This window comes from Caretta caretta, chromosome 11 (assembly GCF_965140235.1).
Source record: "Caretta caretta isolate rCarCar2 chromosome 11, rCarCar1.hap1, whole genome shotgun sequence".
NCBI lineage: Eukaryota > Metazoa > Chordata > Testudines > Cheloniidae > Caretta > Caretta caretta.
This window is the reverse complement of record NC_134216.1, coordinates 73,427,231-73,454,550: the sequence shown is the minus strand read 5'-3', so window position 1 is coordinate 73,454,550 and position 27,320 is coordinate 73,427,231. Positions and strand designations below refer to the sequence as shown.

Here is a 27,320-nt window from a genome sequence, read left to right as displayed (position 1 = left end):
TCCACTCTGAACTTGTTCGAGCATCCATCCCTGAGACAACTTCAACCATCACAGGGAAATGGAGATAATTCATGCACCAATTCTTCAGAAGATGATGCCTTCAAAAAGGAATTGGATAGACAAGAAAGAAGCCAGCAAGTTTCTGTCATTCATAATTGTAATGAAGCATTATTCAAGAGAAACTTTCGGGAAGATTGTGAGGCGATGGAGTCTATTGGTAGGCTAAAAGTTAAGTCTGTTTTTGAAGCCATTCACAGCTACCCACACTGCATTCAGGCTGCCTGTAGAATTGCTTCGAGCATGCCAACAACTCAAGCTAGTATAGAGCGACTGTTTTTGGCTTTAAAGTTCATTTTAAATGATTTGCGGCAGGCTATGAAAGACGACTTGATTGCTGCAATAATTTTTTACAGAATGAATTATGAATGATTCTAGTTTGTATCATTGTTGATGACATTTAAATTGTTTTAAAAGTCTGGATAAAAATAATGTTTTTTTCAAAATTTCAGTTTGCACTTTTTTATTTAGTTAAAAATTAATTTGAGTTGGAACGGAGCTGGAGCAGTCACTACTGGTGCTGGAGCAGAGCAATTCAAAAATTTGATTGCTTCAAATTTGATGTGCTCCTGGCACATTGCAGCATTTGTTTTTTTAAGTCTTTACGCTCTCATCTTGGTACAGTAATTGTTTGGGGACAAGAATAATTCCACTGATATAACTTGCACATCAAACACAATTTCCTACAGCTCAAAAAGCCACAGTTCATGGCAAAACTCTTATATTATGAAATAAGCATAGAATTCTGTGGTTTGGGGATTGATTAATTGGATATGGAGCCTTTATCTGTGGGTCTCTGGCTGAATCTAGCTCAAGTTGGTAGTAACCAAAAAGCCACCACCATCTGATATCCGGCTTACTAAAAGTTGGTGGTCCCAGACCAGATTAGTGGCAACCATCCTCTCATTGTTTACCTCTGACAGACAATGTATAAAACTAAGTCTTGGTGCAAATATGCAATTTCTTTTTCAAAGTAAAAGACAATAAAAGTTTCTCCTTACTGGCAACATTGAATAGGATTAGGTTTACTTACTAAAGCCTCAAGTGATGGAAACTAACATCATCTTGTTCCAGCCAAGGTCCCTTATCAAACTTCAGATACTCAATATCTTCAACTACCTGAAAGAGAGGCATACGTTACAATTACAAGAGTTTATCAAAATATATATCCTCAGTCAAGAAAAATAAAAGTCAGTCAAGCAAACAATACATGCAATTAAACAACAAAGCCATCCCAATAGGTGATTTGCTATTACCTTCCAACAGTAATGCAAAACGTTAGTAACAATTACATGTTCAGAACACCCCACAGGCAGTGACCAGAGTCCTTGAGGAACTCTTGCTGAGTTCACTTACTGATGCTTTACATCCCCATGGAGTGATAGGTGGGGAATACTTAGGGTGCTGGTAGGGACTTTGTTTGTGCTACTCTCAAAACACTCCAAAGTGACTGGCTATGATGTTGACTAGATGCACACATAGTCCAGACTGCAGCTGTTATACAGAGGCATCCCTTAGGGGAGGATCTATTAATGGAGATTCTCTACATCCCAGTAAGAAGGAGAAGATGGAAGATTATAAAATACAGGTAGGATCTGATGAGAAACAGTCAAATGAAAAAGAGGCCCATTCAATTACATTATGTAATGGCAGACAGCTAAAAAGTGACAAGTTTTTAAAGTGCTTATATACCAAAGCCGGAAGTCTAAATAATAAGATGGGGAACAAGAGTGCCTCATATTAAATGAGATATTGATATCATAGGCATCACAGAAACTTGGCGGAATGAGAATAATCAATGAGATATATTTTGTACCCTGGTATTACTGTATCAGGAGGACAAAACAGGTCGTGCTGATGGGGGAGTGGCACTATATGTGGAAAAAAGTATAGAATCAAATGAAGTAAAAATCTTAGCTGAACCAAACTGTACCATAGAATCTCTATGGATAGTAATTCCATGCTCGAATAAGAAGAGCATAGCAGTAGGGATATATTACCGACCACCTGACCAGGATGGTGATAGTGATGGTGAAATGCTCAGGGAGATTAGAGAGGCTATAAAAATAAAGAACTCAGTAATAATGGGGGATTTCAACTATCCCCACACAGACTGGGTACATGTCCCCTCAGGATGGGATGCAGAGATAAAGTTTCTTGACACCTTAAATGGAGCAGCTAGTCCTCGAACCCACAAGAAGAAAGGCAATTCTTGATTTAGTGTTAAGTGGAGCACAGAATCTGGTCCAAGAAGTGAATATTGCTGGACCGCTTGGTAATAGTGACCATAATATAATCAAATGTAACATCCCTGTGGCAGGGAAAACACCACAGCAGCCCAACACTGTAGCACTTAATTTCAAAAACGGGGACTACACAAAAATGAGGAAGTTAGTTAAACAGAGGATGTTGTGAAGGACAAAACTATAATAGGATTCAAAAAAGAACTAGATACATTCATGGAGGATAGGTCCATCAATGGCTATTAGCCAGGATGGGCAGGGTGGCGTCCCTAGCCTATGTTTGCCAGAAGCTGGGAATGGGCGACCAGGGATGGATCACATAATGATTACCTGTTCTGTTTATTCCCTCTGGGGCACCTGACATTGGCTAGTGTCGGAAGACAGGATACTGGGCTAGATGGACCTTTAGTCTGACACAGTATGGCCATTCTTATATTCTTATGAGGTAGGGATTAACAGCTGGGGAAAATCTGGGAGGATGTAGTGAAGAGGGTAGTTCCTAACAGGTCTTCCAAGAAGACCCTTTAGATCAGTGGCTCTCAACTTTCTAGATTAATGTACCCCTTTCAGGAATCTGATGTGTCTTGTGTACCCCCAAGTTTCACCTCAATTAAAAACTACTTGCTTATAAAATCAGACATAAAAATACAAAAGTGTCACAGTACACTATTACTGAAAAATGGCTTGCTTTCTCATTTTTACCATATAATTATTAAATAAATCACTTGGAATATAAATATTGGACTTAAATTTCAGTGTGTAGTAATATAGAGCAGTATAAACAAGTCATTGTCTGTATGAAATTTTAGTTTGTACTGACTTTGCTAGTGCTTTTTATGTAGCCTGTTATAAAACAAGGCAAATATCTAGAAGAGCTGATGTACCCTCCTGGAAGACCTCTGTGTACCCCCAAGGGTACATGCACCCCTGACTGAGAACCACTGCTTTAGATGAAACAGTTAGTAATATATCTACAAGGCCAGAACCTGAGCAGGTGTAATTGTTATAGCTCCATTGACTTCAAGGGAGCGATAATCTACAGCAGCAGAGGTTCCAGCCCACTCTTATTTATCTATTTACTGACACTTACTTAGACAGACAGACAGACAGACATTTCTATTCTATGCTACATAGTATAGTAATCACTTCCCTATACCTCACAGAGCAACAAATGCTTCTTGGCAGAAAGGGGTGGCAAAGGTATCCATTGTTTACATTACAAAAGGCTCTATATTACCTAAATAATTCTGCTTTGTTCCTCATGTTAAGTAGGAACAAGAGTTGATTTACACAGGTATTACTAACCTTTTATCATCATTTTACTTTGAGCATTGCAGTGTACATTTCTCTTAAAATCATTTAGCTGATGTAAACTTATAAACAGATGGTTGATGTGCGATAGTCTCAAAATCTGACAGAATCTAAAGAAAACCCTGAATTCTCTATGCCCACTGTTGATCTGTTACTAGGTGCAACATTGGCAAGATAAGGAGCTAAATTAACTGTGCCAAACTCTACAATGTCTATGACTTATAAAGCATGTACCTTAGCATTATATAGGTTTCAGAGTAGCAGCCGTGTTAGTCTGTATTCGCAAAAAGAAAAGGAGTACTCCTTTTCTTTTAGCATTAAATAATATCCTATATTTCACTGTCTTTGATTTCACTAAATATTTCTTGGGGAATGGTATGGCAAGTTAGTTTAAATGCCCCTTCCTTATTCTTAATTTTAGATTCCAAATACTCAAATTAGATACCATATGTTCCACTTGACAAATGAGAAAGCAATTATTTTTCATGCCGAGGTAACCCTTTAATCACTGCCATTTAATGGCTGGAGAAAGAGCCCGCGCATTAATTACTAAAAACATCATGAATCAGCATGTGTGAAATCAATCAGTATTCTAATCAGTTGCATTTATTCAAGTGACTGTAGGAAAGAGCATCTTTTCAGCAGCTTCTTATCCAGATCACATCATTGTATTACTGTGGGTGGGTGACAGTGTGCATGTATTTTTGTCTACAGAATCTATAGACTGCAAATGATTTTGTCCATCTTCCAACAGCTTTTAAGGAAAATTTCACTTTAATGGGAAACAATCTCAAAAGAGAAAATATAGTACAAGTTCCTTCTAAACAGAATTAATACCCATGTTTATGGTTCCCACTTGGCATCTAACTTGCAAAATTGTATGCTATTCTTGCAAATAATGACTGCAAATAATAAATTCCTACTCTACTCCAGAGCTGCTCAAACCCAAATTTGACATGGGTCATCAATACACTCCCTGGCCATGTACTGTGATGATGTAATATTGCTGGCCCGGAGGAATATCTGCTTGAGCAATAAGAGCTTTAGACTACTTTAAACCCCAATTTACAGGATTAAAATAAAATTGTCAGCAATGGGATTTGCTAACTGTTACCAGGAAGGAATAGAAGGGATGTAATTTTTTTCTCCTAAAGCCTCTCCACTTCCCTATTGAGCCTGTGACTATCCCCATCCATAGCCATACAACCTGGGATCATCTTTTGATTCCTCCCACCCTTTCCCACACATGCAGGTCCTGCCAAATCTTGCGGTATCTTCCTCTGCAAAATATTGAAAATCCAACTGTTCCTTTCATCAACACCCTGCTTATTTATTTCCTCTTGTTTCTTGAAGCCTCCTCCTCCCTTGCATATCTGACACCCATAACATCTCTCCTTAGTGCACCCAAAATGAAGTACTGAACATGTTATTCCTTGCCTGTTGATCTGACTGCATTACAAGACTTCCTGAATCACTTCACTTGCACCACATTGTCCAACAACTCAGATTTAAGACCTTTTTCTTTTGCCTCTAAAGGTCATACACAAATCTGCTCCTGCATCTGACCTCCTTTCATATTCTCCAGCCCCACCTCCATCAATGACATCTACCTTGTCACCCTATTAATCTCAATGCTACCTTTTTTATACTGCTCGATGGATGCTCTCCCCATCGTGGCTCACTAAGGATTTGTCTACACTGGCAATTCGTCAGTAAAACTTTTGTCATTTGGGGGTGGCTTTTTAACACCCCGAACGACAAAAGTTTTGTCGACGAAAAGCAGCAGTGTGAACAGCACTTTGTCAGCAGGAGAGCTCTCTCCTGCCGACAAACACTAGCTACACTGTTCCAGAGGAACAGCCGTGTTAGTCTGTATTCGCAAAAAGAAAAGGAGTACTTGTGGCACCTTAGAGACTAACCAATTTATTTGAGCATGAGCTTTCGTGAGCCACAGCTCACTTCTCACATCTGATGAAGTGAGCTGTGGCTCACGAAAGCTCATGCTCAAATAAATTGGTTAGGCTCTAAGGTGCCACAAGTACTCCTTTTCTTTTAGCTACACTGTGTGCCTTTTAGCGGCACAGCCGTGTCGCTAAAAGCCTCGTAGTGTAGCCATAGCTTAAATTATCTTCATCTCCTTAGTCAAGACTCTTCTAGACTCTTTTCTTTTGTGGCAGCTGCAGGAAGTGAGCTAACACCACCAGAACCATCTTAAGTTACAATCTCCTGTGTAAAAAGAAAAGGAATAGTTGTGGCACCTTAGAGATTAACAAATTTATTTGAGCATAAGCTTTCGTGAACTACAGCTCACTTCATTGGATGCATGCAGTGGAAAATACAGTGTGGAGATTTTATATACACAGAGAACATGAAACAATGGGTGTTTCCATACACATTGTAACGAGAGTGAACAGGTAAGATGAGCTATTACCAGAAGGAGAGAAAAAAAAAAACCTTTTGTAGTGATAATCAAGGTGGGCCATTTCCAGCAGCTGACAAGAACGTGTGAGGAACAGTAGGGGGGAGAAATAAACATGGGGAAATAGTTTTACTTTGTGTAATGACACATCCACTCCCAGTCTTTATTCAAGCCTAATTTAATGGTGTCCAGTTTGCAAATTAATTCCAATTCAGCAGTCTCACGTTGGAGTCTGTTTTTGAAGTTTTTTTGTTGTAATATTGCCACTGTAATCAAGTGACCAGAGAGACTGAAGTGTTCTCCGACTGGTTTTTGTTATAATTCTTGACATCTGATTTGTGTCCATTTATTTTTACATAGAGATTGTCCGGTCTGGCCAATGTACATGGCAGAGGGGCATTGCTGACACATATCATAGAATATCAGGGTTGGAAGGGACCTCAGGAGGTCATCTAGTCCAATCCCCTGCTCAGAACAGGACCAATCCCCAATTTTTGTCCCAGATCCCTAGATGGCCCCCTCAAGGATTGAACTCACAACCCTGAGTTTAGCAGGCCAATGCTCAAACCACTGAGCTATCCCTCCCCCCCAGTATCACATTGGTAGATGTGCAGGTGAACGAGCCTCGGATAGGGCCTAATCACATCAGCCACACTATGATGGTGGCCCCTGAATAGATATATGGACACAGTTGGCAACAGGTTTTGTTGCAAGGATAGGTTCCTGGGTTAGTGTTTTTGTTGTGTGGTTGTTGGTGAGTATTTGCTTCAGGTTGGGGGGCTGTCTGTAAGCAAGGACTGGCCTGTCTCCTAAGATCTGTGAGAGCGATGGGTCGTCCTTCAGGATAGGTTGTAGATCCTTGATGATGTGCTGGAGAGGTTTTAGCTGCGGACTGAAGGTGACGGCTAGTGGCATTCTGTTACTTTCTTTATTGGGCCTGCCCTGTAGTAGGTGACTTCTGGGTACTCTTCTGGCTCTGTCAATGCTTCCCAGCATGTTCCATTTTAGTAATTTAGACTGTAAGCTTAGGAATTAGTTAGGAATTACTTAGGAATTAGTTTCATACCAAAACAATGCTATTTTTGTGCTCCTATTGTACCAGCCTTGTGTGGATTTATATACATTGTGACAGGGCAAGGCCAGATGGCTATGGAAAAGTAGTGGGAGATAGATATATTAGCTCCAGGCTAAACAAATCCCTGGTACCAGGATAAGTTAAAGGGCAGCTGCTCCAGGTCAATTAAGAACTTTCCAGAAGGCAGGGAGAATGCTAGGTTGATTGGGACACCTGAAGCCAATCAGGGACTGGCTGAAATTAGTTAAAAGCCTCCCAGTTGGTCAGGTGGGTGTGGATGTCAGGAGCTGTGTGAGGAAGTTGCGCTGTTGGAGAAACTGAGCAGTACACACCATATCAGGCACAAGGAAGGAGGCCCTGAGGTAAGGGTGAAGTGGAGCCTGAGGAAGTGGGGGCTGTTGTGGGGAAGTAGCCCAGGGAATTGTATGCGTCCTGTTTCTAAAAGGTCAGCTACCATAGTGGATACTATTAGGGTCCCTGGGCTGGAGCCTGGAGTAGAGGGCGGGCTTGGGCTCCCCGTTTGCCCCCTCCCTGATTAATCACTGAGACTGGGAGACAACAGAGACTGTGCAAGGGAGGATAGCTTCTCCTCACCTCCCTCTCTGGCTTATGATGAAAAAGGCTCAGTAGACTGTGACCCTTGTCTCTAGAGAAAGAAGGGTTATGTGGACGGTCACAGTGAGCCTCTGAGGCTAGCGAAATCTGCCAGGAAATGCGGGACCCACAGAGACAAGGACAGAGCTTTGTCACAGCACAGACCACTTTCTTGATCATATCTTGCATGTCTATAGCAACTGTTTATCAAAGACCCCAGTATGCATTAAAACACAGATGAATTAAGCCTCATAACACTTGTGAGCACCAGGGAAGTTGTACGATCCCTATTTTCTAGAAAGGGAAACAGAAATAAAGGTTAACATTACAGCAAACTCACACCTGTAGTTGTACAACTATGAAACATCTGATTTGGGCACTATACAGACTTGTAACTCAACAAACAGCAAGCCAGTAGCAAATCTAGGAATAGCATCAAGATTAGAATAGAAAAGAAGGAACTACACTTCCTAAATCTGCAGGCAGTACTTAAACTGGATGTTTCACACCAATACGGCCACAGTGAGTGTGGCGGCTGTAGTAGCTGAACATAACACAGTGGAATACAGATCAGAGGTGCTGCACAGACTATGTATCCATCTAGACATGCACAAATTAAGGACCCCAATCCTGCAAACACTTCAACAGGTGCGTAACTTTTTTTATGCACCGAAGGAGTAAAATGGAGACCAGAGACTGCTCACTTGTGAGTGTCTGCAGGACTGAGGCCTATTTAAACAGCAGTTTGGATAGATCATTTAAAAGTTAAAAAACCAAAATTTGAGTGTTTATTTTCTTAAATTAGGTTGAGGATTAATGTTAACTCTTAAGAACTATTTCTTACTCCACAATGTCAGACTGCCAATTGTAAAGACTCTCAGTAATCAGATACATAAATAAGATTGGATCTTAGAAAGTATGCAAAGAACTTTTTCTTTTAAAAAAAAAAAAAACACAATTTATGCACAAGTTCAAGCAAGCTTTCAATGATAGCTATTACACATCTTTATCTCTACAATAATTATTTTGACAATCATTTAATAACCACCAACATGAGACGCAAATCATTGCTTATAAATGCGTGTTCTGGGGAAATGGTTAACAAGCTCCATCATCATATGCACACTGGACCAACCAACCCTGTTTGTAATTTTGAAATCAAGCTGCCTGACAAGTCCCTCAACCAACCACTTAAATGAGATTTTCTTAATTAGTCTTTGCTTATTCAAAAGGGATTCAAGGAGACACTAAGACCTCATTTATGGTACCAAAACCTACAGTGTTAGGGAATCTGGTTACAACACAGTAGTATCCAACACACATCTGTATTACCAACATAAAATGGACTAAAATGTGCAGCGAAGTGTAGTAACAGGGATAATTAAGCCCAAGGTTTTCACACAACTCAGTAATCCAGTTGAACAGTCCGAACTCCTCTACACCAGCGGTTCTCAATTAGCACATAGCTGTATGCTAAAAAAAATTCAAAATTTGCCACTTTGGTCTGAAAGGGGGCAGGGCCGGTTGAGGGGAAGACAGCATCTGGCAGCCTGCTGGAGCACACCTGCCACCAGGGGGTTGGTGAGTGCATCAGGGGGGTAGGGTGCAGGAGTGTGGGTCTCTGGGCAGATTTGGGGGAGGGGGTGTTCTGGGCAGCGAGGGGGTGGGAGGTACTGAGAACCAGGAGTTTGTGGTGGTGCTGCAGCACTCCCAGGTTTTAGGCTGCTCGGCCCCACGGCTCCGCTCTTGGTCTCTCTGTGGAGGGGTCTCTGGGCGGGGGATGCTAGGCATAGGGGAGTGTGTGGAGTTTTGAGGGGGACGCTGTGGTTCTCAACCTGTGGCCCACAATGATAAATAGGTTGAGAACCACTGCTCTACACCCAACTGTGTTGAGCATGACCATGGAGGTAACTAGGTTCCCCAACCCAAGATTTTAATAGAGTTGACAGAACATAAATAATGCCAGTTTGCTCATCCCATCAAAACTAATCAATAAGAAAGGGGAGATTGGACCAAATTATTAGACTTTACCATCTGGATTAAACAGTTAAACACACATCACCTGGGATGAGGTTTCATTTTACACTTTTTTTTTTATGAGATGCAGCTAAAACACAGGCTGCAATACCTGCAAATTAGAGAGATCTACCAATTGGAAGTAGGCGTTACATCACATTCCTCCCATTCTCTGCCTTGTACTGCTCCTGGTCAAAACACAGACCTATCTCATTCTGCAATTCAGAAAGTGGAATTTATAAAAATATTAACTAACATGATTTAATAGAAATTACAGAGATGATTCCAACAGAAATTGGGTGGCACAAAGACTTTCCTGCTGCCTGACAGAGGCTATTCGGCTCCAGTTCACAATTTGTTTTCTCTAGAGACTCCAAAAGCAATTGATTTCAGGATTTCCATGGTTCATTTGTACCCTGATGTGGCATTATGTCATTATCAATGAGCAAGGCGCAGTGACAGCAGGTGACCTTCAACAAAGATTTTAAAGCTGTTTAACGCTGAAAAGCAAAAATCCTAGTATAACAACTTCACAAAGGTAGCAGTAAGGTAGCCAGGTCAGGAGCCTCTTTTACTATTAACTGACTATCTACATTTAAATATCTTCAGTTAAGCATCTCATTGCAGACCAGGTGGAGAAGAGGAACTCAAGATCATTGTATGGGGAAGAAAGAACCAGCAGCATGGTATTAGCATACGAACCTGAATGCTATAAAAATCACTCCCACGGCAAATTTAGATGTGCTGTCCTTCATAGAAAAGCACTCTGAAATTACCACACAGCACTGAAAAACAATGTTTTTATTACAGTTAAGATTACACAGTCTGCAAAGTTATGTAAAAGACTTGTGGCTTTTTTTCATAGCTAAAACAAAATCAGTTTGGCATCCCCCCAGTTGTATAGAGGTGGAAAATAGAGGTATACTTGGATCTGAGTGCTGCACTGAATTCAAATGTACATCCCATTATATCCAGGCTCTTATAGCCCACTCCCTACAAAAATGCATCACTTCTCATTAAAAATAAAATCAGAGTAATGAACTGCTCCAACATGAATTCACAATGTTAAATTTCTGTTCATGTTTTCAGCCTTATCAAGAGGCAGAGCTCTGAAAATTACAAAGCTACAACTTTGCTCTGCTGTCTGATTGCTCAGCAACCACGTAAAGCTGAAATTCACATCTCCCGCACATCTTTGAAGTACGCTGTCACCGTTAGAAAGTCTCCAATCTCTTATGAGGCTTCGTTTTTGATCAGAACAAGACATAGCATAATGGAATATTATGGCTGAACCTGCCCATGTTAACTACTTAAAACTTTTATTTAAGCATTTCTGGACTGGTCCTCAAATGTGTTTATTTACACATTGATCACCAAATGGAAAGTGGGCTTTCCACAGCAGCAGGAAATTCATGAAAGTTATGAGATGTCTGAATTCTTCAACTTTTAGGGGTGTGTCTATATTGCACCTGGGATGGCACTTCCCAGCATGGGTAGACAGAAATATGTGAGCTCTATTTGAGCTAGAGTGCTAAAAATAGGAATGTGGCCACAGCAGCTCGGGTTCACCACCCAAATACACATGCAGAGGGTCAGGCGGGTTTGTACTCAGGTAGTTGGCACAATCCACTGTGGCCACACAGCTATTCTTAGCGAATTAGCTCAAGCGGAGCTGGTGAGTGTCTGTCTACCCATACTGGGAAACAAAACCTCAGGTGCTGCACAAACATACCCTAAGGGTGAAGGAGCAAGATCCTTTTCACATGATGGCAGAAACTGTATTATTAATGTGTATGTTTAAATTTCTGTTGGCAACAGCTGTGCATACGCACATTTTTTAAGACCAATATACATCCCTGTGTCTAATTTATCAAATGTTGATAAAAACCTCCCACTCCACACTTGCCATGGAAACCTGAATAGAACATTCTCCATGCCCATGCATCAACTGTGCTGTTCCTGAGAAAGTTTCATCCATAGCAAAGTCTGGGTTTAACTAGGAGGATTACCTTGCTAGTAGATCCCTGAACCAATTAGGTCCCCATCTCCCTCTGTAAATCCTCTCTTCCCAACCCTTCTCTGATAGTGCACCCCTTAAGGCTTTATGGAAATATGCTTATGAATTATGACATAACTAGAATATGTTTTATGCTACATATGCCATGTAACATATCTCTGTAAAGGTTATGATCTACTGAATCTATTAATCCCATTTGTATGCACATATCATTTTTGTACTTGAAGTCATGAATATTGGCTGTATACTTGCTTGATTTCTAAGTAGACTTTGTAGAGCATTTGGTCAGCTTCTTGAGAAAGGAATGTGCAAATTAAGTGCCCAATCAAGAAACACTTAAAGGACAATGAAACTTGTAATGCTCCAATCCACATAAGAAGTCTACCTGAGGACATTCAAGGTAAGCAATGGCTGCTGCCTGAAAAAACTGAGTCATGCATGGACATGTGACTTGTGCATATGACTCCAAAATTCCATCTTGGAGCTGGACTTTGCATAGGAAAGAGGAGGGGGTCTCCACCCACAAGAGAAAGTCTATTTAAGCCTGTGGAAGACCCCTCCATTTTGTCTTCAGCTTGCTCAAGAGATAGCCTCTCCACCCCCAAGGATACCTGAAAGAAACTGGAGCAAAGGACAGTAACTACGGGGGATGTGAGTGATTGCTGGCCCCAGACTAGAATGAGACTAGTCTGTAAAAGGAAGCTTACTGGGTGAGGTTTTTATCTGTATTCAGTTTTCTTAGACAGACTTGTGTGTTTTTTATTTTGCTTGGTAATTCACTTTGTTCTGTCTGTTACTACTTGGAACCGCTTAAATACTACTTTCTGTATTTAATAAAATCACTTTTTACTTATTAATTAACCCAGGGTATGTATAAATACCTGGGGGGGGGGGCGCAAACTGCTGTGCATCTCTCTCTATTATAGAGGGTGTTATAGAGGGCGAACAATTTATGAGTTTACCCTGTATAAGCTTTATACAGGGTAAAACAGATTTATTTGGGGTTTAGACACCTTTGGGAGTTGAGCATCTGAGCGTTTAAGACCGGAACACTACTTAAGTTGCTTTCAGTTAAGTCTGCAGCTTTGGGGCACGCGGTTCAGACCCTGGGTCTGTGTTGGAGCAGACTGGCGTGTCTGGCCCAGCAAGACAGGGTGCTGGTGTCCCATGCTGGCAGGGAAAGCAGGGGCAGAAGTAGTCTTGGCACAACAGCTATCAACCCCAGGGGGGTTTCTGTGATCCAACCCATCACACCTCCTCCTTCAGCAGTAAGCAACATGCTACCATGCAGGGGTCTGAGTCTCATCTCTTGGGCTATGCAATCAGCCCTGGGAAGGATTCTTTGCACCTCTCTCTTTCTCTAGCAGATGAAAAGAGTTAAGTTAGACAAGCTCCTGATGAAGTCACAAGGAAGGTCCCCATAATATTAGGCCTTCAAAGCAAGACGCGTGGGGAGAATGGGGTTCAATAAATCGGAAAAAAAAAAAAAGATATGGGTGATGTAGCTCTTAAGAGCTGTGCAGAACCTTATCACTTGTATAAAATTTGATAGTACTTTAACAGGCTGTGTACTGAAAATGAAAGATCATCATTTGATGAGGGATCAAATCTACTACAAACTGGTCCAAAGCTATATAAGACAGTAAGTAGGCATTAGAAATTAGCCGCAACTGTAGAAACAAAACAAACAAGAGGTGAAAGGCCTTAATTATCCCATTATCAATCCTCTACAATCTTCTCTGAATTCTCCCCACACTGTGACCAAGTGGATTGCATTTTTCCAGAATAAAGACACATACAGAATCCCAGGCTAATCGAACTGGATACTATAAACTGGCCTATTACCCTGCAGTTTGGTTGATTTTCCCCACGTCCACACTGGTCTGCATCAATCCATTTGGAGAGAAGAACTGCAATTCACAGATACCATATGCAACTGTCAATACAGATCAAGTGACTGGCCTTTTAGCAGTCTCAACATTTGTGGTTGCATGATTACCTTCCAGCAGTTGGCCCTTACAGTTATCACAAACATTTTTCTCAGAGCAAAAAATCCGTGGGATTGTAAAAGGAGTCAAACTTTAGATCCACTAGTAGTTGTCTAGCAAAGTAATAAAATAACTTGATATTCCCTTTAACTAGTCTTGGAACTAGTTTCTTTTAAGAGTGGATTATTTTATGTTGCTGTTACTCTAAAAGACATGACTAAATTGCAAATCCAAGATTAACTACAAAAGATGGCCAGAACAATGCATTTCAAAAAACAGATTTCCCTAATCAAAGCTTAACGATATCAACTCCATGCAGCAAGCTCTTTTACCTTCTCTACATCCTGTGCCGCACTCGCTGTGTACTGCAAAACCTCAGAGGTCTCACTGCAAAGAAAATAAATAATATTAAATTTACTGGATATAGCTACCTTGCCTCCCAGAAAAAAAAAGACCCCAATTATTCATGCTGAAATGAAATTAAGATGTAATACACCAAGATAAATGGAATAATTTCAAATTAAGATTTTTTTTTTGTGGAGGAGTTATTTGGAGAAGTTGTTGCAGTAGAACACTCCCTGTATTGCTCAATGTTTCTTCCCTGCAATGAAAGTGTTTAAAATTCCCAATGTCAGAATTAACTGAAAACTAAGTACAGCTGAATCTAAGAGTTTGCTAATATGAGACTTGTCATAATTATGCACTTCTGCTCCTATTCAATTCAGACAACCGCTCTCCAAACTATTAGCAGCTGTTTGACCCAAAAATTCAGTGAGAGGGGCACGAGGGGAGACAGAGCACATGCAGGCCGAATGGACACTGCTACCAAAGTTCTCTGATCAGCAGCGCAAGGACACAAGCACACCTACAATGGAGCACCCATAGGGACGCTACTCAAAGAAGCTGCAGGATTCTTGAAATTCTCAACTCCAACGTTCATCGCCCTACAGTGAACTGGCAGAGGAACAAAACGGTCTTACTTTTTTCCCCCCCAAAGGGGACTGTCATCACAATGCAGCACAGACTTTTGCATTTTCAGTTTCAAGTTTCACTAAACAAAGGATAGTGGGTTTTGATCAAATACAGAGTTCTAAACTGGCAATTACATTACAGAGTGGATCAAGCCTCTTGATTCTTTGCAGGCTTTCACAAAGCAGCAGCAGCTGCTCAGTGGTAGCAGAATTGGATATGAAGATTAAGAACAGATTCGCAAAAAGAAAAGGAGTACTTGTGGCACCTTAGAGACTAACCAATTTATTTGAGCATAAGCTTTCGTGAGCTACAGCTCACTTCATCGGATGCATACTGTGGAAAGTATAGAAGATCTTTTTATACACACAAAGCATGAAAAAATGGGTGTTTACCACTACAAAAGGTTTTCTCTCCCCCCACCCCACTCTCCTGCTGGTAATAGCTTATCTAAAGTGATCACTTTGTGCTGGAAATGGCCCAACTTGATTATCATACACATTGTAAGGAGAGTGATCACTTTAGATAAGCTATTACCAGCAGGAGAGTGGGGTGGGGGGAGAGAAAACCTTTTGTAGTGGTAAACACCCATTTTTTCATGCTTTGTGTGTATAAAAAGATCTTCTATACTTTCCACAGTATGCATCCGATGAAGTGAGCTGTAGCTCACGAAAGCTTATGCTCAAATAAATTGGTTAGTCTCTAAGGTGCCACAAGTACTCCTTTTCTTTTTGCGAATACAGACTAACACGACTGTTACTCTAAAAGAACAGATTTGCAATTTTAGGCTTCTGGCCAGGAAAAGACTACCAAAAAGACTGAAGTGATCTGTTCAATATGATGAAGAGGAGCACCTATCCCAGCATTAGTCATTTATGAGACTATCAGATGACGCACGGAAAGGTTCTGGTATCTCGAGTATGACATCAACCTCCTGTTTTCGTCTAATACATAAACTACTGATGAATTCCATCGTTGTGTGAAACTTGACTGTCATATATGTTAAAACTTTTAACATCTTGGGGCAGATGTGTCCTCCTTCGAAACTGAGTACAAACTTCATTTGACAGGTTGTTATAAACCCATACACTGGAGATGCCAAGCAGAGTGACTGCTTAAAAAGTGTATTAAACCACATACAGATGAAGAGTTGAAATCACAGGAGGACCAGCTAGATCAGGATGTAACCTGAATGAAGTAACAATGGTATGTTTCAGGGGCTCGATTTGATCCAAAGAACAAACAACATTTTTCTCCTCCCTGGTCAATTAAAACAATTCTGCCCTCAGGGATGGGAGTCCTAAGGTTTCCCACCCTCTCTCTTCAGCCTTTAGTTCCAGCTTTGTTCTTACAGCTGTGCACTAGCTGCTAATCAATGGGGGGTGAACTCACCAAGGGAGGCAGCTGACCTTAGCTGCATCAACATCTCATGCCCCAGATGACAGAGAGGCTTCAGGATGACGGCATGAAATTATTCATTTCAATTGCTGGCAGCACAATTACCCTGATTTATCTTGGGAGTTGCAGCAAGAAAACAAGAGGAGATGGATGACACACTTTAAGGTTTGTTCTGACTTACATCAATGAGACTAGATAACCAGATGCATACACAAGCCAACCAGTGTTCCCTCTAATTTTTCCCACGCATGTGGGAGAGGGGCTCAGGGCTGGGGCAGAGGATTGGGGTGAGGGCTCTGGCTGGGGGGTGCGGGCTCTGGGGTAGGGCCAGGGATGAGGGGTTTGGGGTGGAGGTTTCCCAGGGCCTCCGGTGGGGAGAGGACTCCTCCTAGCTCTCTCTCCCCACAGCAGCACCTGGACTGGGTAGGGAGGCGCCTCTCCTGGCAGCGGCAGGTCCGTGCCAGGGCTGGGTTGGGGGAGGGGCGCCTCTCCCCGCCGCAGCAGGTCCATGCTGTGGGAGAGGCATCTCTCCCCGCCGCAGCCCTCAGCCCCTGCACGGGGCTTAATAGGTGGCCACGCAGCTTAGAGGGAACTTAGAAGCCAACCCCAGCTTGATTATACTTACCTTGTTTTAATTCAAAGCAGGATTAGCTTTGTGACCTTTGAAAGTTACCCTTCCTGACCAGAGTCATCACACCACGCCACGCCACGATAATGACCTGGTCTACACTTAAAAGTTAGATAATATAGGTACTGTGTTCAGGGGTGTGAAAAATTCATCCCCCAGATCACCACAGTTAAGCTTACTTAAGTAGATGTGTCTAGGTCAACAGAAGAATTTTTCCATCAAACTAGCTACTGCTGTTCAGAGACACAGATTAGCTACAGTGATGGAAAAACCCCTCCCTTCAATGTAGGAAGCATTAACACTACAGAGTCATAACTGCCACTACAGCACCTGTAGTGTAGAAATGGCCTATGTTAATTGCCCCAAAGGCACTTACTTTCACGCAAATTTAGCTCACAAGATAGTTCTTATGTGAGAGACTCATTAAAATCAGAACTGGGATAGGGGAAAAACTGAAACTGTCTCCACGATACTGCTCAGAGCTGCCATACTCAAATTCAGTTCCTAGGTCCGTCCTTCCTACTTGGACAGAGCTAGGAGTGTTGTGGAGAAGAGCACCTCCAGTCTAACAGGTTAGGGAGGAGTAAGTGTCATTTAACAGAAGCTCCACAAAATCAACTAAGGAGTCCTTTCTGGCCACAGAAGTATGCTCAGAAAGTGGTTGCCGCATGGGATACGAGGCTAGAGAGTTAAAGCAAGAAAAGGATGTGAAAATCCCCCGCAATTTTTTTTTTTTTTTTTTATCATCAGTTGCTATTACAGAGCTACCACATGAGAACATTCTGGGGGGGGGGGGGGGGGAGCAAGTATTCTCTCCAAACAAAATCGGACAGGTGATCATATTAGGAAACCTCTGCTCCTCCTCATCTTGCAATGCCCTCTCCCCCACAAACACACACAACAATAAAGAGCTAAAGCCACTAGACCCCACTCTAGGAAAGTGCTCTCTTCATCTCTATAAGTTGTCCACAATATCTTGTCAACTGGATAAGCAGCCAGGATGCTAATGCCAAACGCCCACGGTACATCACCAGAAGAGAGGAAAGGAGAAACAGAGCTCAAGAATAGGTTTGCAGAGTTGGAAAATGAAGAAGGGGCTCAGCATGTGGTCACTGAAGGTGGAAGGGCAAGGAAAAAGAAGAGCGGCTAGTCCTATAGGAAAAGGGGAAGAGTTAATGAAGACTACACCAAATATGAGCCCCAGGAGGATACAGGATGGGTTGAAGAGGATTTCAAGGGAGAATAGGAATAGAAAGAACTTGCAACCAGAGGGAACAGGGGATAGACTGGAGAATAGCACCGTCACCAGGAAAAGGCAGGTCTACATGATTGGGGACTCTTTACTGAGAAGAATAGACAGGCCTGTAACCAGAGCTGATCCAGAGAATAGAAGGGTGTGGTTGGAGACCCCAGGACATGGCCACTAGTTAAGTCGAAGGGATGGAAGGCCATAAGGGTCGAGGAAGTCTCCCTGCTGAAGGCCTAAGGGCTTCTTCTCAACCCCCCTTAATAGAATTCAGGCCTGGCTGGTTTGAGTAAGCTCTTTTGCTCTTAAAACAATGTTGCAGCCGCAGATAATGCCTCATAGTGTAAGGTTTGCTGACGCCAAGCTAAAAATAATAGGAGATAGTTACAAGGCCAGACAGAATGTGCTGGTTGTTTAAGTTGCTAGGAATGCTTGTTAGAGGTTGCAGGAAATAAACATTGTTGTAACCCATATAAGGAAGGCAGAGTATTTGTGCAAAGTTTTAATTGGCTGATGTGTAGTGCAGTAGCATTAAGGAATATAAAAGTGTGTGTAATGACCTGCTCTGGTGTGCAGGATTTGAGATTCTATTCTCCCTGTACCTTGTTTGCAGCTGCAAATAAACTTTTCTGCTTCTCCACCCCGTTGTGATTATTGAGTGAAACACACCGGGTAACGAACCCCTGCTGTTGTTTTGCCTCTAGGCACTGGGTGCTGGCAACAGTGTGCTGTCTTCCAGGTGCTAAGATACAGGATGTAGAACTGAGATTGAAAAGGATCCTAAAGGGAGCGGGAAAGAACCCCCTAATTATCCTTCATGTGGGAACAAATGATACCGGTAGATTCTCACCGGAACGTATCAAGGGAGACTATGCTAGGCTGGGGAAGACGCTTAAGGAGATCGAGGCTCAGGTGATCTTTAGTGGGATTGCCTGTTCCTAGAGAAGGGCAACAAAGGTGTGGACAAGATTATGACTATCAACAGATGGCTTAGGCAGTGGTGCTATAAGGAGGGCTTTGGGATGTATGGCCACTGGGAGGCATTCATGGACGGAGGACAGTTCTCTCGGGATGGACTTCATCTGAGTAGGGAAGGAAATAGACTTCTAGGATGGAGGCTGGCACAACTGATTAAGAGAGCTTTAAACTAGGAATTTGGGGGAGATGGCTGGGAGACGTCCAGGTGATCTCCGTGCCGGATTTTAGCATTGAGAGGGAAGAAAACAAAGCAAGAAAGGATACAGCCGTGGGTAGGAGAATGGACATAAGGAGGAAGGGCAGTGTGGATACCAGTCCAATAGGTCATACTGGCTGTAGAATGACTGTGTCTAATCGGGTACAGAATACGAGCGAGGCCAAACAGCAAAAATTAAGATGTTTGTACACCAATGCGAGGAGCCTAGGTAACAAAATGGAGGAACTAGAGCTACTGGTGCAGGAAGTGAAACCAGATATTATAGGGATAACAGAAACATGGTGGAATAGTCGTCATGACTGGACTACAAGTATTGAAGGGTATATGCTGCTTAGGAAAGACAGAATAAAGGTAAAGGTGGTGGAGTAGCATTGTATATCGAGAATGAGGTAGAATGTAAAGAAATAAGAAGCGATGGAATGGATAAGACAGAGTCCGTCTGAGCAAAAATACATTGGGGAAGAAAACTACTAGAGCCTCCCCTGGGATAGTGCTTGGGGTGTGCTATAGACCGCCGGGATCTAATTTGGATATGGATAGAGCCCTTTTCAATGTTTTTAATGAAGTAAATACTAATGGAAACTGCGTGATCATGGGAGACTTTAACTTCCCAGATATAGACTGGAGGACGAGTGCTAGTAATAATAATAAGGCTAAAATTTTCCTAGATGCGATAGCTGATGGATTCCTTCATCAAGTCGTTGCTGAACCGACTAGAGGGAATGCCATTTTAGATTTGGTTTTGGTGAGTAGTGAGGACCTCATAGAAGAAATGGTTGTAGGGGATAATCTTGGTTCAAGTGATCATGAGCTAATTCAGTTCAAAGTGAATGGAAGGATAAACAAAAATAAATCTGCAACTAGGGTTTTTGATTTCAAAAGGGCTGACTTTCAAAAATTAAAGAAATTAGTTAGAGAAGTAGATTGGACTGAAGAATTTATGGATCTAAAGGCAGAGGAGGCCTGGGATTACTTTAAATCAAAGCTGCAGAAGCTATCGGAAGCCTGCATCCCAAGAAAGGGGAACAAATTCATAGGCAGGAGTTGTAGACCAAGCATCTCAGAGAGGTGATTAAGAAAAAGCAGAAAGCGTACAGGGAGTGGAAGATGGGAGGGATCAGCAAGGAAAGCTACCTTATTGAGGTCAGAACATGTAGGGATAAAGTGAGACAGGCTAAAAGTCAAGTAGAGTTGAACCTTGCAAAGGGAATTAAAACCAATAGTAAAAGGTTCTATAGCCATATAAATAAGAAGAAAACAAAGAAAGAAGAAGTGGGACCGCTAAACACTGAGGATGGAGTGGAGGTTAAGGATAATCTAGGCATGGCCCAATATCTAAACAAATACTTTGTCTCAGTCTTTAATAAGGCTAATGAGGATCTTAGGGATAATGGCAGCATGACAAATGGGAATGAGGATATGGAGGTAGATATTACCATATCTGAGGTAGAAGCAAAACTCGAACAGTTTAATGGGACTAAATCGGGGGGGTCCAGATAATTCATCCAAGAATATTAAAGAAATTGGCACATGAAATTGCGAGCCCATTAGCAAAAATTTGTAAAGAATCTGTAAACTCAGGGGTTCTACAGTATGATTGGAGAATTGCTAATATAGTTCCTATTTTTAAGAAAGGAAAACAAAGTGATCCGGGTAACTACAGGCCTGTTAGTTTGACATCTGTAGTATACAAGGTCTTGGAAAAAAATTTGAAGGACATTGAGGTCAATGGCAAATGGGACAAAATACAACATGGTTTTACAAAAGGTAGATCGTGCCAAACCAACCTGATCTCCTTCTTTGAGAAAGTAACAGATTTTTTTAGACAAAGGAAACTCAGTGGATCTAATTTACCTAGATTTCAGTAAGGTGTTTGATACTGTGCCACATGGGGAACGGTTAGTTAAATTGGAAAAGATGGGGATCAATATGAAAATTGAAAGGTGGATAAGGAATTGGTTAACAGGGAGACTACAGCAGGTCATTCTGAAAGGTGAACTGTCAGGCTGGAGGGAAGTTACCAATGGAGTTCCTCAGGGATTGGTTTTGGGACCAATCTTTTTATTACTGACCTCGGCACAAAGTTTGTGTGCTAATAAAGTTTGCAGATGATACAAAGCTGGGAGGTATTACCAATTTAGAGAGAGACAGGGATATCATACAGGAAGATCTGGATGACCTTGTAAACTGGAGTAGTAGGATGAAATTTAATAGTGAGAAGTGTAAGGTCATGCATTTAGGGGTTAACAACAAGAATTTTAGTTATAAGCTGGGGACGCATCAATTAGAAGTCATGGAAGAGGAGGACGACCTTGGAGTATTGGTTGACCACAGGATGACTATGAGCTGCCAATGTGATATGGCTGTGAAAAAAGCTAATGTGGTCTTGGGATGCATTTGGCGAGGTATTTCCAGTAGAGATAAGGAAGTTTTAGTACCGTTATACAAGGCACTGGTGAGACCTCACCTGGAATTCTGTGTGCAGTTCTGGTCTCCCATGTTTAAGAAGGATGAATTCAATCTGGAACAGGTACAGAGAAGGGCTACTAGGATGATTCGAGGAATGGAAAACCTGTCTTATGAAAGGAGACTCAAGGAGCTTGACTTGTTTAGCCTAACCAAAAGAAGGTTGAGAAGAGATAATGATTGCTCTCTATAAATATATCAGAGGGATAAATACCGGAGAGGGAGAGGAATTTTTTAAGCTCAGTACCAATGGTGACACAAGAACAAATGGATATAAACTGGTATTCGGGAAGTTTAGACTCGAAATTAGACAAAGGTTTCTAACCATCAGAGGAGTGAAGTTTTGGAATAGCCTTCCAAGGGAAGCAGTGGGGACAAAAGACCTATCTGGCTTTAAGATTAAACTCGATAAGTTTATGGAGGAGATGGTATGATGGGATAAAGATCAATTAATTGCCAAAATCATGTTAACTATTCATGGTAAATAGGCCCAATACCCTGTGATGGGATGTTAGATGGGGTGGGATCTGAGTTACTACAGAAAATTCTTTCCTGGGTATCTGGCTGGTGAATCTTGCCCATATGCTCGGGGTTCAGCTGATTGCCATATTTGGGGTCGGGAAGGAATTTTCCTCCAGGGCAGATTGGAAGAGGCCCTGGAGGTTTTTCACCTTCCTCTGAAGCATGGGTCACTTGCTAGAGGATTCTCTGCTCCTTGAAGTCCTCAAATCACGGTTTAAAGACTTCAATAGCTCAGACATAGGTGAGAGGTTTATTGCAGGAGTGGATGGGTGAGATTCTGTAGCCTGCATTGTGCAGGAGGTCGGACTAGATGATCATAATGGTCCCTTCTGACCTTAATATATATGAATCTCTCATAGTTGGTGTAAAGGGGACAGCAATCTCCGATCCTGGGATTTATTACTTGCTTTATCCCTGACTCACTGTGTGGTTGTGAGCAAGCCAGAAACTCTTTGCACTATTGTGCACCCTTCTGTAAAATGCGATAGTACTTCCCCACCTGACTGTGGAGTTGTGAGGCTGTTTATAATGTGCTCGGAGATACTAGGACAAAAGGCACTGAATTACGGATTTGGGTCCATAAACCTTGTAATATATTCAATGTTTCTGCCACATAGAAATTTGAGTTCAGTCTTGAAATCCAGTTGAGATACAATCCAAGTGACCATTAGCAACTACTCCGCCCCCCAAAAATAATTTTATGCTTTTAAGAAAGCTATTGAAACCTAAAAGTTCAAATAAAATCTTTTATCTTTCTTAAGCCCATTGAAACAAGTCTAAGGGGAAAAACAGTTCAATAGAGTTGGCAGTTTTTCAAAGAGACATTATTAAGGGCACAAGAGCAAACTATCCCACTGCGTAGGAAAGATAGGAAGTATGGCAAGAGACCATGAGATCTTCAGTGATCTGAAACTCAGAAAAAAGTTTAACGTGGCTTCTGTAAAAAACCCCACCTCCACGAGGGGAGTAGCTACCAGCACTGGAAGTGCGGCACTTTATAGCGCTGAAACTTGCAGCGCGGGAGGGGTGGGGGGGTGGTTTCACACCCCTGAGCAAGGAAGTTGCAGCGCTGTAAAGTACCAGTATAGACAAGCCCTTACTGTCAGGGTAGTAAAGCACTGGAATAAATCGCCCAGGGAGGTTGTGGAATCTCCGTTACTGGAGATTTTTAAGAGCAAGTTAGACAAACACCTGTCAGGGGTGATGTAGTTAACATTTAGGCCTGCCATGAGTGCAGGGGACTGGACTAGATGACCTCTCGAGGTCCCCTCCAGTCCTAAGATTCTATGATGTTCCCTGACATGACGGGTAACTGCAATGAATAATTTCAAAAGGGTAAATTTCAGCACTAGCATAGGGATCCAACTGTGTAGGTGCGTAACTTACTACATCCAGAGTTTAATATGGTAACAAAACACAAGGAGGATTTTTACATACAAGCAGTTTGAATCAAGTGTATGTGTGGCGATTCTAGCTCTACACGCACAAATAGTTTTGCATAAATATTTGTCACACAAAAAGGCTGAAGCTGCTAACCTGATCTCTGGCAGGAAAGATTTCTTGTAGATATCTTCAATGCTCTGGAGGTATGCAGGAGACACCTTTTTCTCATGGGGCTAAACACAAAGAAAACAAAACACTGTGAAATGTGTGTGTTTGTTTTCTTTTTACACTGGTACAGATTCCAGAGATCGCAAGTAGAAGCCACGACTCCCACACCATCTGTTGAAACATAGCTCCTGCATTAAACAGCCAAACAGTCATTTACATCCACATGCATTTATGAAGACTTCAAAATTATGACTAACATATGGAGTATTTGGGATTACAGAATATTGTATTAACATATAGAACACTACATGTGGCAAACAGAATAAACTGCAGCTGCTGTAGAATCATAGCTGTTCACTGTACTTTTTTGTATGTTCTCCATAAAGTTGAACATATTTGTTTTGCAATTCCTTTAATAATGATGCGGATTAATAGGATTCCCTTGGTATATAAGAGAGTCTAGAAAGACAGAAAAAGGCAAATACTACTGAAGAAAGCACAAAGTGACACTTCTCTACCAGGCTGAGATGAACGGTGGAAGAATCTCAATTTTTCTAAGCTTACACAAACAGAATTACCAACCAAGAACAGGCTCCAGACAGATTAATTTCTAAACAAATGACTAATCCTACCCACCTGCACATTTAAGGAAGTTACGTATAGTCAGCTGGTTTAAAAAAAAACAGAAAAAAGGATTGCCCTTCAGCAAGTTAAACCAAATGGGCCAACTAACCATCATTTCTTCTCTTGAGGATTGATTAGGACATGCATGATTACAGCGTGCACCCCAAATATAATCCTCCCTAATTTTCAGGCAGACAGATGAGCAACAGTGCACTCAATACAAAGCCAAACAACTTTTTCTTATAAATTAAGTGGACTGCAATTCTACTGTCAAGGGGTTACCCATCAATGGCAGGCATCAGTTACTCTATACAGCTCTTTCATCACATTTCCTGAGTGCACGGTTCATCATGATTTCCTTCTTCCCTTAAGAGCAGAACTGTTCTGCTCTTTCCCTACACATTTACAGCCTGATCCTGCCTGTGAGGTACAGAATGCTCACACCTGTATGTCAGAGATGATGTGCAGCACCTTGGAGAATTAGGCTCCTCCGTCAGTTGAGCAGACAGAAGTATTTTCTATTCCAAGCCTCTAATTACTGTTCAGTCAATGCCAACTACAAGCCATTAATGTAAACAGACAGAAGAGATCCAGGGGCTGCTGCTAACAAACAATGATATATTAATAAATACATTCACCCTTCAAAGCCTCTACCCCTGAGAAATGTTATTGTCGGAGCAGTTTGTGCCAGAATAAAAAGGACTGCAGGGTCAAGGAGACCAGTTCTGTTTTCCCCAAGATGAGCAGAGGGAGATAAAAATTAGAAACCTCTCATAGTGCTTCATAAGGTATCATTCAAAAAAGCAGCTTAATTTAAAGAGAGACGCTCTCCTCTAGTAAAGGAACGGCCCATTATTACTGTTGCATAAAGTAACATCCTGTTCTTTAAACAAAAGAGTAACGTTCAGTCATGGTTTGAATATTTGTCTGGCATTTTATTATATTAAAGAAGTGCAAGACTGATAGACAACGCAACTCAGGCCAGTGACAAACCTATCTTAGCAGAATGTTATCACAGTGAAGTTACAAAAAACTGCCTGTGTTTTTTTTATTTTCCACTGCCATATACACCTTTCCTTAACAATGGTCAACTTTGTTTGACACGAGTACAGCAATTTCCAAGCCTGTCACCAAAGCTGCCCTCCCATATACCATATACACAAAGGGCTTTGGAAAACAGATGTGGTCAAATGTTTGTAAAGATCTCAATAAAAGGCTTTTAAAAAAAAAATTAGACTTCTCATGGTTAAATTCCTCACTCAGATCCAATTTCCTGTAACCTTTGAACAAGGTGCAGGGTAAACATCATTTGGCTCTTGTAGCACATCTGGGAACAGTTACTGATACATGGATCAATACCATTTTGGGGGGGGGGGGGGGGAGGGGGAAACTAGCTCAGATTATCTGTTAAATGAAAACATTCCACAACTCTCCTGCTCTCAGAAGGTGTTACTGACCCAAATTTCTGGAACCCTTAGAGGGGTAATTTTAAAACATGTTGCTTGAGAATACCAGAAGTCAAAGCAGTCAACAAAACTGTTATTCTTCTTTCAGTACCATATGTTAACAAAAGGCAGGTTCTCTCTGTTCTCCCACAGAAACTATCCTGCTTTTAGAAGACTTTGAAAACAAAAGGGAGAACACCCTTGAGTTTCACAGAATATCCCAGTCTCAAGAGAGTTCAAGTACCAGAATTTCAGACTAGGAAGAGAAATCATTTCTATGTTACAATGAATAACTGAAATAATAGCCAAGTCTCTGTGTGCTCTGCAATGAGCTGGACTTAAGAACCAGCAACAAGGCCCTCTGGTTTCTGCAGCATGTGGAAACATCTATGGCAATTTGATTTAAATATAAAAAAAGATTCTTACTGAATCAAAGATGAAAGTTAATAGCAATCAGAATAGTAGCCCTCATGTTATTTATCTGAATACCAAGTTTTATTCATTTTACACTGACCACATGCTGACGATATATAACTGCACCCAAAGGGTTGTCAGAAGGGGAGGCTGCAGCTGAGTGGGGAGGTTGCTAAGGCTTTTGGGATAAGCCCAGTCAGAGTAGGATGTCTGTACTAAAATGATTAGCAGTGAAGGCCACAATTTCCAATAGAAGTTAGGCATCTAATTTTCCCAGGCTCTAATTCTAGCCAAAAGAGTTTGCAATGCACAATTTTTAACAGTCAGTCAACTTTCTGTGGCAGCACTAATGCCCCACAGAGATAGTCAGGGCAATTCACCTGTCAGAGCTGACATGCCAGGAGAGCTGGCTGTATTTTAAAGAATCCTTATTGAGGTTACAGGGACAAACCATCACAACGTGTAGAAAGAATACTAAATATGGCAGGCGACCAGCTTGGCTTAACAGTGAAATCCTTGCTGACCTTAAACACGAAAAAGAAGCTTACGAGAAATGGAACACTGGACAAATGACAAGGGAAGAGTATAAAAATATTGCTCGGGCATGCAGGAGTGAAATCAGGAAAGCCAAATCACACCTGGAGTTGCAGCTAGCAAGAGATGTTAAGAGTAACAAGAAGGGTTTCTTCAGGTATGTTAGCAACAAGAAGAAAGTCAAGAAAAGTGTGGGCCCCTTACTGAATGAGGGAGGCAACCCAGTGACAGAGGATGTGGAAAAAGCTAATGTATTCAATGCTTTTTTTCCCTCTGTCTTCACGAACAAGGTCAGCTCCCAGACTACTGCACTGGGCAGCACAGCATGGGGAGGAGGTGACCAGCCCTCTGTGGAGAAAGAAGTGGTTCGGGACTATTTAGAAAAGCTGGACAAGCACAAGTCCATGGGGCCAGATGCGCTGCATCCGAGAGTGCTAAAGGAGTTGGCGGATGTGATTGCAGAGCCATTGGCCATCATGTTTGAAAACTCATGGCGATCGGGGGAAGTCCCGGACAACTGGAAAAAGGCTAATGTAGTGCCCATCTTTAAAAAAGGGAAGAAGGAGGATCCTGGGAACTAAAGGCCAGTCAGCCTCACCTCAGTCCCT

General features: G+C 41.8%; 1 protein-coding gene across 1 annotated transcript in view; it reads right to left on the bottom strand.

Annotated features, from left to right (window-relative positions):
• Window positions 1–27,320, bottom strand: part of NDUFA10 (NADH:ubiquinone oxidoreductase subunit A10) — an 86,456-nt gene that overhangs the window by 41,925 nt on the left and 17,211 nt on the right. The window contains exons 6-8 of the mRNA XM_048869334.2: window positions 23,681–23,760; window positions 14,053–14,107; window positions 1,091–1,176 (exon numbers count right to left, since the gene is read on the bottom strand). Coding sequence (XP_048725291.1) covers window positions 1,091–1,176; window positions 14,053–14,107; window positions 23,681–23,760 — 221 coding nt within the window. The remainder of the gene's footprint in view (window positions 1–1,090; window positions 1,177–14,052; window positions 14,108–23,680; window positions 23,761–27,320) is intronic.